Consider the following 14075-nt stretch of genomic DNA (forward strand, 5'->3'; position numbering starts at 1 on the left):
TTATATGCAGTCTTTTTTTGACATTCATGCATTTCATGTGTAACTTTATAATTGCTTTCTATGGGTATCTCTCCTACTAAGAAAAAGGTCATTTTTCCCATCGACCTCTGCTCGGAGTGTGAGTTTAACTGTTATTTCTCCTGCTTTGTTTTTGGTACGCAGTCTATTTTGTTCTTGTGCCCTTCATTATATTTGAGTACACTGTTAGTCAAGTGGAAGTGAGTGTTATGTCAATGAAAGAGGCTATTAAACCCACAGATATTGTTTTTGGTTCAGTTGTATTTTCCATATGAGTGACACATTCACCAGAGAGTGGTTAATGGTATTGGTCAATGGACATGCGTAATGACAATCAAAACCCTGCTTGCATAATTAATGAAATGCAACTAAACAATATGTATGGTGATAATGGTCATCTATCATTCTATGAATCATGAGAGACTCAATATTCCACTGAAGTGTGAAATCTTGAAAGTCTTGTTGCTAATCCATAATGTCATTCTTTTTTCTTGTCCTTTTTTTATAGCAGGTTGATAAAAATAAGGCCATTTGACCACTACTGGGCAATAAAAGTTGATGGGTGGTGGAAATAATCAAGCAAGAGATCTGATAGTAGTTACATTAGAGAAACATTAGTTTTCAACTGATCTTGTCATTATTATCTTGTCATTATTGCAGGTTCGAGGAGACCTTGCTTGGCGGGTTAGTGATGGTACCGCGGCACAGGCTGATGCAGCAGCTGCCCACTCCGGGCCGGCAGACAAGGATTCCAAAGTTGCCTCCCCTTCCACTCCGAGATCTGCCACCAAGAAGCGCAAGCAGAGGGACATCCTGCTTAAGTCAGGTGGAGAGTCGGAGCAGTCAGCTACACCAGTCATCCACAGCAGGAGAACCACCTTTGCTAACTTTGTGAGGGACTCGCTACTCACCATGTCCAAGCCCAAGTACAAGGTGGCCAAGACTGCCATCTGGGACATATTCGGCAAGCTGGACATGTTTGATGACTCATCTTCTTCCGATGATGAGGACGAAGAACCTGTTGCTCTTGCTCCTCCTCTGTTGAGATGAACATGCCTGCACTAGCAGCAATCAGTCGGGACATTAAGTTGGATTTTGTTGGCGATACTCACAGGCAGTGAGCCTAAGTAGTAATAAGAGTAGATTATTTTTTGTGAAAACGCCAGATTTACAGGAATTGTACATGCGTTTTTTTATATCCGGACATGCATCGTTTTCTCCCATGATGATGAAGAACCTGTTGCTATTGCTCCTCCTCTGATGAGATGAACATGCACTAGCAGCAATCAGTCAGGACAAGTAGGATTTTTTTTGGCAATACAGGGAGCGAGTAAACACATTCTTTTATTTCCAGGCATAGTTTTCTTTGGATGATTTGAAGAAGAAGACATTTTCTTCTGATGCACAGAGACAGACAAATTTTGTACGAGTCAAAGTCATTTCTTGGATCAATGTCATCACATAGGATATAGCACTTCTTTTGGTGTTTGTTAATTTTCATTTTCTACATTTGAAAAGGGCACAAAACACTGGTGGCCAAGACTGCAATGGACATTTGGGACATATTCGACAAGCTGGACATTTTTGTATTTGATGATGAACCTGTTGCTCTTGCTCCTCCTCTACTGAGATGAACATGCACTAGCAGTAATCAGTCAGGACAAGTAGGCTTTTTTTTGTGACAGTACAGGGTGGCCAAGACTGTAATTAGTGGGACATATTTGGCAAGCTAGACATGTTTAATAACTCATCTTCTGATGATGATGATGAACCTGATGCTCTTGCTCCTCCTCTACTGAGATAAAACATGCACTAGCAGCAATCAATCAGGACAAGTGGGATTGATCTTTTTTTGCGATACTCACAGGGAGCGAGTCTAAGAGTATAATATTCTTGAAATGGATGGATTACAGGAATTGTACATGCATTTTTTTATATATCCAGACATGCATAGTTTTGCTAGGATTATTTGTTCTTCTTGGATAGTTTACAGAAGAAAATAGTTTCTTTTAATTTGTTAGATTTTCTAGAGAGGCAGACTGTTTTGTATGCGTCACAGACACCCAGTCATTCCTTAGTTGTAAAAAGCCATCTCTTTTGGCGTTTATTAGATAATTTTGTTGTTTTCTACTTTTGTTAAGTACATAGAACACTGGCAGCCAGAAAGAGAGATAATCATTGTAATTCTGAACAGAACAGTCTGTATTATATAATTATCTTTATGTCAAACCTGTGACGCGAAAACGTTCGATACGGGTGTCCCGGACCGGCTGATAACTTTCCGTACGGCCCGGGGTTATCACACGGGCTTCATTCGAATAAATCAAACTGTTTCGAGTGGGCCGAGTACGGCGCCATCGAAAGTTCGAATACCTGATTCGGACGTTGGAACATTGCTGTTGCAACACGTTTGGTTCGAGGACACCAAATTTGTTCAATTTCTGGCGCATTTCGCATCAAAACATGGGTTTTCTCAGGTGGGTATGACATAAATTCGGCCGGAGGGTGATCCGACCCGCGGTCGGGCTGATACCTTGGGCGATACGGAATACACCGTGTTGTATTCTATATATAATGTAGGCCATCTCAGTGTCACTATTGGACATACATGTGCACTATGCATTGAGCCTAGAGTCCAGCCTTGTTTGCTTTGGTCCACTCTCGAAGGTCACTACCCTGGCAGGCTACACTATGCATTCATTACATCAAAACTTTTCTGAACTGTGACAATGTGTTTGTTTTCAATTTACTCATGCCCAATTCCCCATATTATCATGGCATAAATCATATTTATAATTCAACCCAGACTTTCAGATTTTCCTTAGTTTATGACAACTACTCCAAGGTAGGGCCTTCCTTATTTCAAAGTTCTTTTCCTAGCTCTCATGTTGGCATAAAACAAATGTCAGTGCATAACTCATAGGGAATTATACAAAGAAATGTGACTGGTCTTTAAATTTGGGCCTCATCCATAACAATTCTGGCCTTGCAGAAACTCATACAAATGTACTACAATTAATTTATAGACTGTAATGGGCTGATATCTCAACTATATTGCACCATGTAACATAGACCCTGTTTGACTTTAGACTTAAGTCATGTATTTCCATAAGATATTTTTGGTCCTCTCTATTCACAGAATCTGATACACTATATCATAAGCAGCTTTTTATTTATTATTGCCTCCAAATATTTAAAAAAAATGAGAAATTTTGAAAATGACTTTTGTCTTACAAGTATTTAACTCAATAACTGCACATTCCGTGTGAGAATAAAATTCCTATTCTAATTCATTGTGTATTGCCTATGAGACTACAAAACATATTGCTGATAAAAGGGATCCAAAACCCCTCACAACAATGTCAAGCAGGGCTCAAACCCTCACCCTTCAGATCCAAACAATCAGCAATTTCAAATCTACAGCTGAACTTTCGGAAGGGACATAAAACGGGGGTCCCGTTTTCGAGGAGGTCCCTCAAGCACATTTATCAGCCTCATTACTCCAAAATACCTACTGGCTGCAAATGATACACGAGATGTATTATTATTATCATTTTTATAAAACATTAAGTTACAGTATTCATGTTTAATTCTTCTTCGCTGTCAGCCTGTGAAGATTCTGTAAGCATCTCTTCCCAGCATGCAACAGACGTCCCAGCCTCTCCTCAACTGTAGAAGGACAGGGCTTCTCTTCCTCCAAAATCTGAAGACAGAATTGAAAAAAAAAGCAAACATTTTAGCAAACATGTTATCTCAAGTATACAATATGTCTTGTAATACTAGACAACATGTTTCCATTGTGTTACTACAGTGTACTACAGAATAGTTTTATCCACAAACTTAAAACACTGCTGACAGCTCCTTTCTCCATCCCTATTAGTGGATTAAGTATGGTACATTGTACTTTTAAGTTAAGTAGGTTAATGGTAAAGCAATGAACATCTGAGCTCACCCTGTTTATGGAGTCCTGAATGAATGTCATCTTTCTCCACAGGTTCAGAATGGAGTTTCTCCTGACTCTCCTGCTGGTGTTACTCACAAGGACAGCTGTGAATTCTGCTGCCTGGTGCATCTGACAAATGAGAACACAACAGATTTACTTTGTTGCCTCAAAGTCGTTAGTCCATGGGCTTCTTCAGAACATTTGACTGTGAGGCTGTTCAACTGCTTCCCCTGGCATTACAAGACAGTACTGCAGTTATGATCTTTTCTTGTTGCACCTGTGTGCCTAACTCTTACACTTTTCAACTTTCACAGTTTACAGTACTGTAAATGCAGAAATGTTTGCGGTGGATTAGTTTTCGCGGTGACCACTTCACCGCGAATTTAAAACCACCGCGAACATTTTTTCTATTATGATATTAGATTGCAGTCTATGGTGTTACCACGAACTTAAATCCACCGCGAAAAGTCCTTTTTCCCGCTACTGCGAAATTAAATCACTGCGAACTTAAATACATTTACAGTAATCTCCAAGCAGATCCTACAATGGCATAAGATAGTACCAAACTGGCCAAGGAGTGTAGTCAGCCAAGAGGTGTCCATTTGCCCCCGGTAGCGAAACACATTCCTAAGCTGGCTTCACTCCTCTGCCAGCTTTTGATACTACCTTATGCTACCGTAGGATCTGCTTTGAGATTAAGCTTACAGTTATTCTCTTTGAGCATGACCATACTTTACCTGCATGACCATGTCAGCAGCGCCCCCTGTCAGCTCCATGTATGTTGACAGGAGGTTGTCTGAGGTGTGTTCTTGTTTCCCTTCCACTAGTCTGTAGAAGAGCTGGACATCTGTAGAGAGCACCTGTAGTAAAACAAAACACTGTGTGATCAAATACTAATAATCGGAAAAGTTATTTCTGAAATACAAACATTTTTCTTTTTTGTAAACTGCTTCAAAGATTTTGACAGTTCCAACAACGTACAGGTAATTTTTTTTGCTTTAAGATAATCTGTTTAAATTTGTAGTTAAAATGGAGCATTAGCAGTACTTTTAGGTTTAAGGTTGAAACAATAGTAGAACTACAGTCAGAGAACAAACATTTTTGAGGTAGTTTTACGTTCACGATGAGGATTAAGTAACAAAGAAACTACATGCGTGTACAAACAAAAAACTTGTGCTAACGTATAATTTACCATTTTTCTGGCCAGTTTCCATGCTTGTTTGTACGTATGTGTGAGCCTTGTTTGTCCCTGAGCCTTCCTATGCTCCAGGGAAGCCTTGTACCATCTCTGTTGGTACAGCGACATGTTCTTGACTTGCAGGTTGTCGATCTCTATTGCCTGTAAAACAACCATAACAAAATGTCATAAACAGATCTAAAAGTGAAGTCACTTAGCTTTAAGGAGTTCCATATAGACTATAGACTATAGGAAAGTAATGATGGACACTGGACAGCTTAAGATGTCTTGACAAGCCCTCTGACAGTTTGTACAGTTCAACTAAAACTCTATGTAAACTTTTGTTAACTATTATTAATTATAATAGTAATAAATACAAAATATAAAACCAAGGAGGTTAAAAAGACCTTTATTTAACCTCCTTGATAAAACATTATGTTTCTCCAGTAGTGTGTACCAAAGAAAATCTTGAAAGTTCATTACAACTTCTTTTCCAAAACAACATATAGTGCTTTCAAACAGACTCAGTCTCAGGAAAGATTTTTATAAGCTGAATCATCTGCAAAGCAATGGTCACAAATGACATTTCGTTAGAATGGCATATATGTACCTCTAGGGCGTATGGCTTCTTTGGGCAGGTGAAAGTCCCATTTTTGTAGTGCAGCTGATACTCCTGCCCACAGGTCCAACAGAAACTGGTGCCACAGATACAGCTCATGTGAGGACAGCCTCCGTTTTTTTCCATTGGATGATTACAAGATGGACACTTCTTGGTCATCGCTGTGTATGTCGTTTCCTCCAAAAGACCCAAGGGGTTTCCTGAAGAAAAGAAGGAGAGTTAGATTTTTCAATGGCTGTCTGTGTACAAAACACAGTAAGTTAAGCACATGTTGTGGGTAAGGGTTTAACCACTCAACCACATGAAGGGCTTTAGCTTCCGGTCCCCGTATTTTTGTTTCCTGATTCCAGGTTCCTGTCTTGTCTGAAAAGGTTTGGAACATTCCACGATTACAAAATAATAGTTAATTATAAATAATAAATAATAAATAATTAAAATATATGTCAACATTTTGGCATGAATTATGCAAAGAAACACAACAGGGACTGCTATTAAAAGAGGACTTACCTTAAAGTGACCATTATTTCTTCATATCTTTAAATCTATCTACACGTATTTATTCGATAAAAAGTCCACCTGAATCAAGTCAATTATTTAATGTTATATTTCCCCTACCATTTGTAATTCAAACCCTGCTCTGTTATTTTGTGACTGGATCAGTTCTATGATTGTTATGCTTTACCTATTCTCCTACACAAATGACATGACCTATACAATTTACCTGGCAAAGGCTCCGCTAAACTGGGCTGAGACTTCCACTTTGGTGGGTGTGATCTCTGAACAGCTGCCCACCGATCAGACTCTATTATCAAATACTGGATACTACTACTGCAGCTACTACTCCTCCTCCTCCTCTTACTACTACTACTAAACTTACTGCCTTGTACTTCTGCAATTGCGAAGAGGAAGGAAGAGACTCGGGAGCTATATTACGGCTGGATACCAGGCTAAGGTAGCAGGCCAGTGAGGCTACTACTACTACTACTACTACTACTACTACTACTACTACTACTACTTCTACTTCTACTAGACTTAGGCCCGATCTAGACACATTTTTTCCCGATATAGCCGCATCCGCCGATATCGGGGCGCATCTAAACACATTTTGCAAATGGTAGCGCGGGATATCCGCTCGTAGCACGGGACACCCGCGGCACGGAACATTCGTGACCCCTTTTGACCTCTGGTGACACATCCCGCGGATTTCAAAATGGCGGGAATGCCGCTAGCTTTTCCACTCGTTGTCAATCAGGTAATGTTCTTTCTGTATCTCATGCGCATGAGACGCCATGCAAGGGTAGGGCGCAGGAGGCGATTGAGATACAGGGAGAGACGACAGCTGCCGGCTAGAGTGAACGCAGCATTCTTTCTCGCTGCCCTGACTGTGGCGGAGGGTGGAGAGCCTGTACACCGGGGTGTACCAAGGAATCCCGCGTCCTTTTGGGATCTCCTCCTCCGACCATACACTTATAAGAAAGGCAGTTTCTGCATGGCTCCATGTGCAACGGGAGCGCCCAGCTTTTCCCTCCGCCATCTTGCTCTCCCGCGCTAATATGCCGCTGTTCCCGCGTTATATGCTAATGAGCCCGCGTTAACTGTAGTTATATGCTAATGAGCTTCGCGAATTCGGGGAGCATCTACATGCGCGCAGAACATGTCGGGGACCCCTGCTAAGGTATCGGTAAGGTATCGTTAGATGGCTTACGAATGGTCCGGACCATTCGGGAGAAATTTTCCCGATATAGTAATGGCGATATAGTAGTTGACGCTGAAAAAAAGCTGTCGGCGAGAGGTAGTAGGCTCGCCGATATCGGGAAAAACTGTGTGTAGATCGCGCCTTACTGTCGCTGTATTTCCCTCAGGTGTTCCTGAGCCTGCTGACAGGTAGCAGGCCAGTGAGGCTACCACTACTACTACTACTACTATTACAGTAACTACTACTACTACTACCACTACTAGACTTACTGTCCTGTATCTCCCGCAGGTGCTCCTGCGCCTGCTGACAGCCAGTGAGGCTCCGCCCTGCAGAGGCTGCACCACATGGATCCACACTCACACGTCACCGGTACGGGGTCACCGACCTCGCCTTGAGACAGGACACACATTAGCCATTAGGCCACGCAAATATCATTCTCTGTACAACATCATTTGAGGGCCACAGATTCTATGCTTTGAAACGGAGGTTTTTGGTCTGTTTCATCAGGTTGGTAACTCACTGAATAGACTCTTTCCACACAACCATTGTTTTATTTCTACCATTGTTTTAATGACTGTCACCTTTCTCAAGGCAGTTCTGACATGTTCATATTGTACTGTAGCTATACCTGGTGCAAGTTGTGTCACCTATCATCATCATCATCATCATCACTATATAGCTGCAGTGCAATAAGGACCAGTCAGAATTGACCTGCAGAAGATGACAGTCTGTCACTGAAACTTTGGTGGAAATTAAACAATGTTTGTGTAAGAAGAGTCTCTTTATTCAATCTTGTTACAGAGTTGAGCTGGCCTGCATCTAAATTTCCTTGGGCCTGTGGAACCATTCAAGTTCAAGTGCTGACAAGCGCTGGGACTGAACCTGTACCACATGGGGGGAGCGTGAGGTAGTTCCTGCCGAGGTCAGGGCGGCTAAGAGGGTGTTTGTGCAGGTGTTGACAGTGCGCGGGTGTGAGGTGCCTCAGGTGGCTCGCCAGCTGTACCAGGCTGGAACTGCGCCAGGTGTTTCAGGCAAGACACCAGCCTTACTTCCTGTTGTATCACTTGAACATCTGCGTGTTATCTTTTACAACCTTGTGCAGCTTGTGTGTATTTTTTATTGAATAAACAGCTGTCTAATGGCATTAAAGACTGCCTGTAGGTTTGTTTGGTGTTTTTTCAAGTTTTCTTGAGAATTCTCCTCAGTAAAAACTGCATTGACTATTGATGCATGTTGGGACTTATTATACATCTGTAAGCAGCGATACCTATTTTATAACTTCAGGGCAAGTCTTAACCAGTCAGAACTGCACTGAGGAAGGTCGCAGTTGCTCACAAAAATGTTGGCTGTGACTTGTTTGTTTGTGTGTTTGTTTGTTTATCTAGATCGGCATCAAAATGTACATTGTAAATAATGAACCTTATTACTTAATGTTAGCCAACATTTTGTGGTCTGCACGCTCTGATGCTCACCATGTCTGCTTCAAAAAAAAGAAAGGCAAAATCTTCACTTACCTGAGTGAACGACAGAGACCACTCTTCCACACTTGGCATCCCTGCACCAATGTAGACTGCTGTCAGAATCCACGGCAACGTTATGGACCCTTCTCTGGTACAGGCAGTACAGTCTTGTCGGCAACAGTACCATCAGGAGGGTGTCATCCACAACCTCCGAACACTCGCACTCCTACAGACACAAGCAACATAAGCACAGCTTCCTCTACTTCCTAACAATGGCAAACTTTGGGCCGAGATGGGCTTGTAAAATTAAGTGGTTGCGGTGTTTCAAGGCGACAACACTTGAAACAGACCTAAACGAAAGCCTGCAGCTGCTCATATGGTAATTCTTAAAATTCATGACTCGACCGACTCGACCACACAAGCAGAGGAAATTGCACTTAAACTAGATTAGACAAATTACTACTCGTGTTGATAGTAGCAGGATGGAAGGCACTGAACACTAAATGTAAAGTTTATCTATTTACGATTTTGTTTATTGTCTTCTTAAACAAATGGGTGGTCCTTTCACTTTCAACAAATTGACTTTTAATGAAGCCTCTTAATACAATTAAGTGCTGCTGACAAAAGAAGAGTAGATCACAATTAAACGATAGGCCACATTAAATGGATCATTTATAACTTTACTGCCTTAAAATCATTAGTGCTTCCATTCAAAACACAAGTGATCTCAAGACTAGAGGCAGAGGTGGACAGGTGGCAGCTTGACTTCAATACACTCAAACCTTTACAAATGACAAATGACTCTACATAAGGAACTTTTTGGTGGTCCCTTAAAGATAACTTTTCCCATTAGCATTAGCATAAACAATCTTTTCTATGGTAGCCACCTGTCCGTGCACATACACCAGACTTTATTGGCCCTCTAAGTGGTCTTCTTTGGCAGGTTTGACTGTATTTCAACCACTCTGTTAGCGTGGAGCCTTGTCCGCTATGGTCGCTACCCACACACTAAAGCGAAAAAGGCCGACTCCATGCTACCAATTAATCTGTGAGCAAAGGTTTCAGGTTTTACTGCATCTGAAGATACTCACAGGACAGGTGATGTCTGTCGACCCTTGCCTCACTTTCGTCCCCACATGGATTTCCCAGCATTCCCTGCAGAACCAGTGCAGACAGCCCTGTACAGCAAAGGCTGATGGGATATCCGCAGCACAGATGTCAGACCAGCAGATTCCACAGGTTGTAGGAAACTTTGCATTCTGGGAAGTGTCTTGAAGTTCATGCTCGTTTTCTTTCGGCTTCTTGAATAAAAACACATCAAAAGGTTGTAACAAGCAGTCCTTTTTCCCATCTTACTTTTCATAGCATTGCACAAATTGAACATTTTGAAAGTTAGATTAAGTATCCAACAAAAAACCTACATTTTTACCTGGTGACTGTTTTTAACCTGGTGACTGTTTGTTCAAAATATTGTCTATCTGCTTTCTGTTTGCAATTGGGCAATTACGTTTCATCAATATGTAAGTAAGACAGAAACAGCAAAAAATGACATTATCAGCAACACCTACCTTCCCATAGCTAGACACCACTGCCTCAGACGGGAGCATTGACCTGGTCTTGACTTTGCAGATTTCAGAGATGACTTTAAGTGAGTGGCTTTTCCGTTTCTTGTGTACTTGGTTGACCCTCTGACTTGGCCTGAAATGAAATGTTGTTATTAGAAATTCATATTGACACGTTGGCAAAGTTAGTTTTTGCTTGGCTTTGAGGATCTTGCTAAGAGTGATAATATATACATGTAGGTATTAATTGACAGAGATGATTAGTACACTGACCTGTTGTTAAGCTGGTTAGACAGGAAGCAGGCAGTTTGCCTGACAACATCCCCAACAGTCATGGCGACACTGCCTTTCCAGGATTCCCCCCAAGTCTCACAGTCCACAGCATCCTCCTCATCCGTCACAAGACTGAGTCTGTAGGGGGGAAATTCATGGTTAAATACTTGATATTCTACTGTGCACAAAATTCTGGGCCACCAAGCAGATAATGGCAGAATGAAAGATTTCAATTGCTTTTCAGAGTATACAAAATAATAATAAATGAAATATAATTGTTAAACATTTGGTTTCAAAATCATCATGCAAGATGTATTAATGGCCATTGCTCCATGGTTTTACTTTCTGAATGCTTGTTCTTTTGTTTCTTTCTGCTTCTTTTCTTATTAAGTTTCAGTTTCAGGCAACTAGGAAAACAATTATATAGTTTTATTTACCTGGTATTGCAGCATTCTTCAGTCTGTCCATTCTCGTCCACAATACTGATTTCTTCTCCAACTTCAAACAGCAGTTGAGCCCCTGTTGTGGTCATGTTTCTTCCCTCGCTCCCCTGACTCCTTACAAGATCACTCAAGTCCAGTCTAAGTACCCTGGGAACACACTGACCCTCCTGGTAACCCGCCCCACCCACGGCGACAAGTTCAACAGGCTTCAAGCTGTCTGTGGTAAGGAACACTTGGGCTGTCGGCTTCTCTTCATAAACTTCAAGAACTTCTGCATCATCTTTGTCATGAGAATTAGTTGTAGCACTGGCATACTCTTCAACAATGTCACTGTCTTCAATGTCAGAAGTTATCTGTGAGCATACAATTGCACTTCCTTTGGGGTGTACAAATATGTCAGTAGAGGAGGCAACGTTGGGAACACTGCAGCCTTTTCCAAATACAGGTTCCATACGGCGTTGCTTCCTTCTGGTGGTGTTTGTAGTATCAAGCAGAGCAGCCAACACTTCTCCAGTCGAAGGCAGTTCTTGGCGTGCTTCTAAAAGCTCCTCAGTGTCACTTTCTGCATCAGGGTCTTCAGTTCCTTCCAGGAACGTACCAAGCTTGTGGAAGTCTGCCCTGCTGTAGCCCCCGTGCCAGTGGTCAGACTTCTTGTCTCGCTGATGTTTGGTCTTCTTCAAAGTCTTTGTACGGGGAGTCTCCTCTGCAGAACAATAATCAATATGACAATAGATTAAACTAAATTGTTCCTAATTTTTAATTTTTTGATTTTTCACAGATGCTTTTTAATGTTAGCCAGTATAGATTAACCATATGTTACACTGCTGTAACTACCTGTATATAAGAATCTTAGTGTCTTTTTGTGACTGAATTTTCCTGCCTCTAAAATGGTTATATAAATGAATAAAAGCAAAATACTTTGATATGGATTTACACAATTTAAGGGTGCTCATAACAGCAAAAATACTTACGTTTGCCAGAGCAGTGATACTGGTCAGGGAGGGTCTTTTTAGCGAATGCCCACAAACGCCCACTCTAGAGAAGTCCGCGCTGCATGAATCTCATTTTTTTTGCTTGGGATATGTCCACGTTGTGCTCCCATGTATTAATCCTGAGTTTCAAGTCAATCCATCGACCCGAAGTGACATAAATCAAAGTTTTCGATTCTCGATGGTCTTTTTAGCGAACGCCCAGTAAAATGTCTTTTTAGCGAATGCCCACTATATCCACAAAAATATCGGCCGTCGCGCAACGACACCTAAACCTACCGCCACAAACATGTTCAAGATGGTGTCCCATTGATGTGTACGGAGTTTCCGTGCTTTACAAGCATTTTAAGTCCCTGTTTTTCGTCAAAATGTACAGCGCCGATACTGCCATACTTTAACAATGGCAATTCAAAATGGCGGGCACTAGTCATGTGACCTCCTTGCGGGACTGTTCTATAAGTATCGCGGGAGGGACTGTTGTAGCATAGCTTATCATACAACCATTTTAGATTGAATTCTGAACAAGATTTTCAATTCATAGTGCTATCATCTGACTGATATTTACATTGTGGTCCTTTTTTCTGTGCTATAATTACCCAGGTTTGAGGAACTTAGTGCAAATATGGATATTGATTCTCCTCAGTGCCCAATTAATGTACAACAGGCTCAGACACATTAGTGTTATAAACCTGACTAGGGGCAGGTAACCAATACTAGAAAAACATAGCTATTCATTATTAACAATACTATTTACATTATAATAATAACTCTTCACCAAACTGGACTTTTCTTATCTTTATTTATCACAGAAACATTGTTACAATGAGGATTTGATTAGATGAGTATCTGTTACAGTGTGTACAAACTTATTTCAAATACAAAAATGTATTTCATTTCACTTCCTAAATATTTTTAAAGTATTGGAAGAGGTTGACACATAAACAATATTAATTGCATTATTTGTGTGCAGAAAAATGTGACCACATGCTATTAATAGCCTATTTAATATAGTAATAAAATATTGGAACATGGCATGAGCGGGCTCCTCTTCTGAGTACAGAAAGGAAATGTTTTATAACATTTAGTTATGACGTAGAAAATTTCAATTGTAAAATGTACCTTTATTAACATTGACAAACAAATTGTTTTTCTCTTCTTAATAAATGACGACAATACAGGTAAGTAAGGTGTGTTTCCTTTTATAACAGGCCAGGTAAGACGCCGTACAGGTAAGTAAGGTGTGTTTCCTTTTGTAGCAGACCAGGTAAGACACCGTACAGGTGAGTAAGGTGTGTTTCCTTGACTACAGATTAGTAAGACACCGTACAGGTGAGTAACGTGTATTTCCTTTGATTACAGACCAGGTAAAACACCGTACAGGTGAGTAACGTGTATTTCCTTTGATTACAGACCAGGTAAAACACCGTACAGGTGAGTAACATGTATTTCCTTTGATTACAGACCAGGTAAAACACCGTACAGGTGAGTAACGTGTATTTCCTTTGATTACAGACCAGGTAAAACACCGTACAGGTGAGTAACATGTATTTCCTTTGATTACAGAGCAGGTTAGACACCATACAGGCGAGTAACGTGTATTTCCTTTTATAACAGGCCAGGTAAGACACCATACAGGTAAATAAGGTGTGTTTCCTTTTATAACAGACCAGGTAAGACACCGTACAGGTGAGTAAGGTGTGTTTCCTTTGCATATAGACCAGATAGTGTATTATACAGGTGAGTAAGGTGTGTTTCCTTTGCCTATATACCATATAGGCCATCAAACAGGCGAGTAAGGCGTCTTTCCTTTGCCTATAGACCAGATAGGGCATTATACAGGTAAGTAAGGTGTCATTCCTTTGCCTATAGACCAGATAGGGTATTATACAGGTGAG

The 14075-nt window shown here is 41.0% G+C and overlaps 2 protein-coding genes across 2 annotated transcripts in view; one reads left to right on the forward strand and one right to left on the reverse strand.

Moving 5' to 3' along the window:
- LOC118416811 overlaps window positions 1-1377 on the forward strand; it is a 6619-nt gene extending 5242 nt beyond the window's left edge. The window contains exon 3 of the mRNA XM_035822072.1: window positions 679-1377. Coding sequence (XP_035677965.1) covers window positions 679-1068 — 390 coding nt within the window. The 3' untranslated portion in view covers window positions 1069-1377. The remainder of the gene's footprint in view (window positions 1-678) is intronic.
- Window positions 1378-3604: 2227 nt separating this feature from the next.
- Window positions 3605-14075, reverse strand: part of LOC118416237 — a 14305-nt gene continuing 3834 nt past the window's right edge. The window contains exons 3-14 of the mRNA XM_035821322.1: window positions 12163-12188; window positions 11186-11894; window positions 10749-10886; window positions 10482-10611; window positions 10005-10214; window positions 8968-9139; window positions 7723-7843; window positions 5749-5833; window positions 5154-5300; window positions 4699-4821; window positions 3971-4090; window positions 3605-3721 (exon numbers count right to left, since the gene is read on the reverse strand). Coding sequence (XP_035677215.1) covers window positions 3605-3721; window positions 3971-4090; window positions 4699-4821; window positions 5154-5300; window positions 5749-5833; window positions 7723-7843; window positions 8968-9139; window positions 10005-10214; window positions 10482-10611; window positions 10749-10886; window positions 11186-11894; window positions 12163-12188 — 2098 coding nt within the window. The remainder of the gene's footprint in view (window positions 3722-3970; window positions 4091-4698; window positions 4822-5153; window positions 5301-5748; window positions 5834-7722; window positions 7844-8967; window positions 9140-10004; window positions 10215-10481; window positions 10612-10748; window positions 10887-11185; window positions 11895-12162; window positions 12189-14075) is intronic.

The sequence above is a fragment of the Branchiostoma floridae genome, chromosome 5 (assembly GCF_000003815.2).
Source record: "Branchiostoma floridae strain S238N-H82 chromosome 5, Bfl_VNyyK, whole genome shotgun sequence".
NCBI lineage: Eukaryota > Metazoa > Chordata > Leptocardii > Amphioxiformes > Branchiostomatidae > Branchiostoma > Branchiostoma floridae.